The 4,374-nt window shown below is 38.1% G+C and overlaps 1 protein-coding gene across 1 annotated transcript; it reads right to left on the bottom strand.

Moving 5' to 3' along the window:
* Positions 1-2,338: 2,338 nt before the first annotated feature.
* On the bottom strand, positions 2,339-4,080 carry ccl19b (chemokine (C-C motif) ligand 19b). The gene is made up of 4 exons (XM_043250000.1): positions 3,920-4,080; positions 3,596-3,716; positions 3,388-3,497; positions 2,339-2,776 (listed from the first exon to the last, which is right to left on the bottom strand). The coding sequence occupies exons 1-4, from the start codon at positions 3,996-3,998 to the stop codon at positions 2,754-2,756; spliced, it is 333 nt and encodes a 110-aa protein (XP_043105935.1). The 5' UTR covers positions 3,999-4,080; the 3' UTR covers positions 2,339-2,753.
* Positions 4,081-4,374: the final 294 nt, after the last annotated feature.

Below are 4,374 nucleotides of genomic sequence, written 5' to 3'. Positions count from 1 at the left end.
TGAAGAAATATATTGTCAGTATGCCGGATAGATGTGCGGCTGTACTTGCTGTGCAAAAGGTGGATAGGCCTAATATTAAGGTGAATAAAACAGTACTTCAGTAAACAGTACAGATTAAATCATGTTCTAGAGGTAAAAAAATAAAAAATATGTCCGGTGTTCTAACAATTTTTGCCACCACCACCATATATTTTTATATATATTTTACTTGCACTAACATCCAAAACTAAAGAAAATGCTAGAACAAATAGTTCTACAAACGATAGTTTTCCTTGAGAAACCTAACCTTTGAAACCTGAAAAATTAGATTAGATGGATGCTGATAACATGTTTTTAGCCTGTTACTAGCATATTGCTGGCATGATTAGCATGGTACTCGCATGTTGCTAGCATGACAGATAGATAGATAGATAGATAGATAGATAGATAGATAGATAGATAGATAGATAGATAGATAGATAGATAGATAGATAGATAGATAGATAGATAGATAGATAGATAGATAGTGATCCTTTTCTTTAAGATCTGTAAGGACTGACTCTGACTTCCCTGCCTTTTAAACAGCCTCTGTATTCTATTTTTTCCCAGTCTTTTTCTTCTGTCCTTTCATTCCTTTTTTTGAGTCAAGTCAAGACTCCTCAAACATCCTCTCAGAATCTCTCTTTGTTTCTGTCTTTTCTCTTTCTCCCACTCTTTTAGTCTTCCAGGCTCAGAATTGCTCAGCGCCCAGCAGACCTGGGAGAGAATAAAAGAGTCGGTCTCTGCTTTCTCTTTCTGTATCCTGGAGGAAAAGTCTGATGGAGCAAGGGAATGATCGGAGAGAGAGAGAGAGAGAGAGAGAGAGAGAGAGAGAGATAGAGGGAGTGTGGGGGTGGGGGTTAGCAGGCTAAATGGACTAGCGAAGCACATTAGAGCTAATGGATGAAGCCTGTGGGGTCAGATCATTCAGTACAGCTCCTGGACCCCCTTACATGTGTACTAATGCAGCACACTGGTCCAGAGACCTGGGCTGAATCCCAATCCGCTTACTTATACTAAGCACTACAAGTATGCCCTTGTGAAAAGTACACTTTAACATACTTTTAAAAACAGGACTTATTACAGAAACAATATACTTTCAAAATATATAAATACTTACTCGCAAACTGCATGCGATAGTTTCAGCAGTATAAGCTTGAACGGTTGAAGAGCCTCTGCTTTTCTTTGCTTGGATTTCTGTCGGTTTGGAATGCATCCACCTCTGAGTTTGATCTAACGTCTTCTCAGAGCAACACTTGACATGTTACAAACCAAAAAAAAAGACAGTTTTTGACTCAAGCCAGCTAACCTTAGGTCAGTGTTTTCACTATACTATGTTTTCCACCGGACGTGATCTTAAAACGAGAAGCTAAATTGTGTTCCCGAGGTGAGCCACCTTCGCAAGCAACGTGTTAATATTTCATAGAAACCTGGTGAATGGATGCCTTCACAGGAAATAGAAAAGAAAAAGAAGAAAGACGATAAAGTAGAAGATGCTGCGGCAGACACATTGAGTTTGGAGTCATTTTAGCATATGAAAACATCAGATCAGTTTTAACATTTAATGACCGATAGTGATATTTTATCTATCTATCTAGTCATATTTCTTTCTCATGTTTGGCTCTCGGCAGATTGCTGTAATCTTTCACTTCAGTGATCGGTGCATTCTATGCTGGAGGGCTGCAAAGAATTCTGGGGCATCTGGATTGTGGGTTTATGGGTATTTTCGTGAACATTTTGTATGTGTTCGTGTGAACAGTGCTGCTGTCTGTGGGCTAAAACTTACTCCTAATCCTTCAGAAAACTTGAATTAACTGCACTTTCATCTCACAGCTGAGAGCAACGGTCTGGATTACCGCCCAGCTGATGAGATGACAGCATTACGAAATACAGTCGGTATTGACCTGCCACATGCATAGAGCTGATATGACTTTATATTCACAACAGAACAGTCTTAATCATTTCAATGTTGCCGTTTTTATGGGCTCGTACAATATGTTGCGTGTAAGTTTCAACATGTTTTCCTGTAGGGGGAGTGTTCATATTGCAGTTTAGGCTGCTTAAGCGTGTGGTGTATTATTAAGAACTATTATATAATCAATTGCGGCACTACTCAGAGATTATAGATAAGGCTGGAATACCCTTTGATTATAGTCTAGAGGTTAAATGCTTCCTACACAAATAGGAATTTTAAAGGTCAATTCAGCTGCTTAAGATCTCCTGATGTTTATGCTGAGTGTTATTTTAGATGTGTAAGTCAGGACCTCTTAACAATCACAACAAAATTAGCATAAAATATAGAACAATAAGGGCGCAGATGTCATATTTCAAACGTAAAAGCTTTTATTTATATTCTAAAATACAAAGTAAAAAAATAGAAAACTAACTTTTTTTTCAGTGGCTCAGGAGACACGTTCATTTTGCAAAAGCAGACAGAATACAAACTCAGCAACAAGTGATGGAAACGAGAAACTAGTTAGCTTAAAATCTCTTCATGTAGTGCAGTTGGGGAAGGGTTCACATTTCAAAAACGGTTCATATCTTGTAAAGCTTATTGTTACGACGGTACGATTCACACTTGACCTGCTCCACTAGAGTGCTCACGTAGCAAACCTGAGAATGAGCGTTTACTATTAAGGGTAAGTAATATCAGGTTGTATCTGTTCCAGGACCAGTCCCGTTCACGCGTGTAAAGTGAGAGCAGGCAGGACCTGCACGATCTGCCATGGTGGCATTTACTGTTGTCTATGCTTCTTTCCTGTAGGAAAAAGAATGCCATGTTATAAATGTAGTTTCGCGTTATTTTTGGTTGATGTTATTTTACGCGATTTGTTGTTTTATGTCATGTTTCGAATGTTACGCTGTGTTCTAAACGTCTTCTAAACGTTATTTTATTATAAGTGTCACAAATGTTACATTATGTGTTTATGTAATGTTGTGTTATGCAGTCTTGTAACGTTATGCTGATACCTAAATATTATATCATGTTGTTATGTTGTGTTATATGTTATGTTATAAATGCTATTTTTAAATTGCGTGTTGTAAATGTTATGTTCAATTTTTTTATACTGTGTTTTAAGTGTGAAAGTAAGTTGTTCTAAATGTTATTTTACTTTACGTTACGTTGCTCTAATTTTTGTGTTGTTGATTATTTTCTAAACATTAGAATATTTTCTAAACATTTGTTCTGCTATATTATAATGTTGCTGCATTATCTTTTCTAAATATTACGGCGTAAATGTCATGCTATGTTTGAAGTTTTGCTAGATGCTGTATTCTAAATATTACCTTATGTTATGCATTAGAATGCATGTGCATTTTTATATTTTTGAAGTGCTAATACTTGCAGAAATACTTCCAAACACTTACCTCTAGGTTTGGATACAGGTCCTGCTAGTATATAGTCGATCAGTTTGCTCACCCAGTTACTCTCACTCGGAAACGGTGCACAGAGCTTCAAGCCCTTCTTTGTGACAAATCTGCGGAATATCATTCATATTAAAATATGCAAACCCAAACACACCTTGAAGTCTGCAGCACTTTGGAGTCATTTTGAAATGCGTGTAATGCGGCTTACATAGTGGCAGGAATTCTGCAGGCTCCATCGCCGGTCTGAACGATGAAGGACGTCACCACCTTCTTCGGGATTCGCCGGTCACTGGTGGTTAAACAACAATCCGCTGCACCATCGTTCTGAGCTGTAAAAGTTAAACATTGCACAGGATGTTAACCATTAGCAACATCTCACCTAAAAAAAAATTAGGAACAAAAAAAGAGATCATATTTACAGAAAGCAAAGTAAAAGTAAAGTGTATGCATTTTGTAAAAAAAATCCAAATCCATGTTAATACAGATTTGTTTAAACCTCTTGGCAGAAAGATATAGCTAAATGTACACTCACCTGTAGTGCAGCTCCATAGACTGACGCTCAATATGAGCAGAGCACCTGTCCATAAGAGAAGTCTGTTAGAGAACATCATTTTGTCCTTCCGTGTGTGTTCGTTCACCTGTGCTCAGCAGATATTTGCCTCACCGCTGCTTGCACGCCTTTTATACGCTGCTGCAAAAACTTTCGCTTTCTTTATGCTTTACGGCAACCGTTTCCTGGAAATCCATCCCTATTAAAGGAGACCTTTCACCTTCTTTTGTTAACTGGAAATGGTGGCGCCTGCCAGGGGATCCTTCAGGTGAAGGGGAGGGAAGGTTTCGACATTTCTTCTGTTTTTTTCAATGTGCTTATCAGCGCCACTGCCTCTTGAGAAACACATGTGGTGAGAGTAAAGTCGTATTATTCAATGTCACTCATAGCTGGAGAGTTCAGATCGCACACAAGTGGATTTAGGACAAACTAGATGC

Source organism: Puntigrus tetrazona, chromosome 10 (genome assembly GCF_018831695.1).
Source record: "Puntigrus tetrazona isolate hp1 chromosome 10, ASM1883169v1, whole genome shotgun sequence".
Lineage (NCBI taxonomy): Eukaryota > Metazoa > Chordata > Actinopteri > Cypriniformes > Cyprinidae > Puntigrus > Puntigrus tetrazona.
Note: the sequence above shows the minus strand (reverse complement) of the source record. Positions and strands in the feature narration are given on the sequence as shown.

Bases quoted from the DNA above. Each gene is read 5' to 3' on its own strand.
- ccl19b (XM_043250000.1), bottom strand. From the start codon at position 3,998: ATGATGTTCTCTAACAGACTTCTCTTATGGACAGGTGCTCTGCTCATA. The intron at 3,717-3,919 runs GTGAGTGTACAT...TAACTTTTACAG, and splicing joins TCTATGGAGCTGCACTACAG to CTCAGAACGATGGTGCAGCG. The intron at 3,498-3,595 runs GTAAGCCGCATT...GATATTCCGCAG, and splicing joins TGCAGAATTCCTGCCACTAT to ATTTGTCACAAAGAAGGGCT.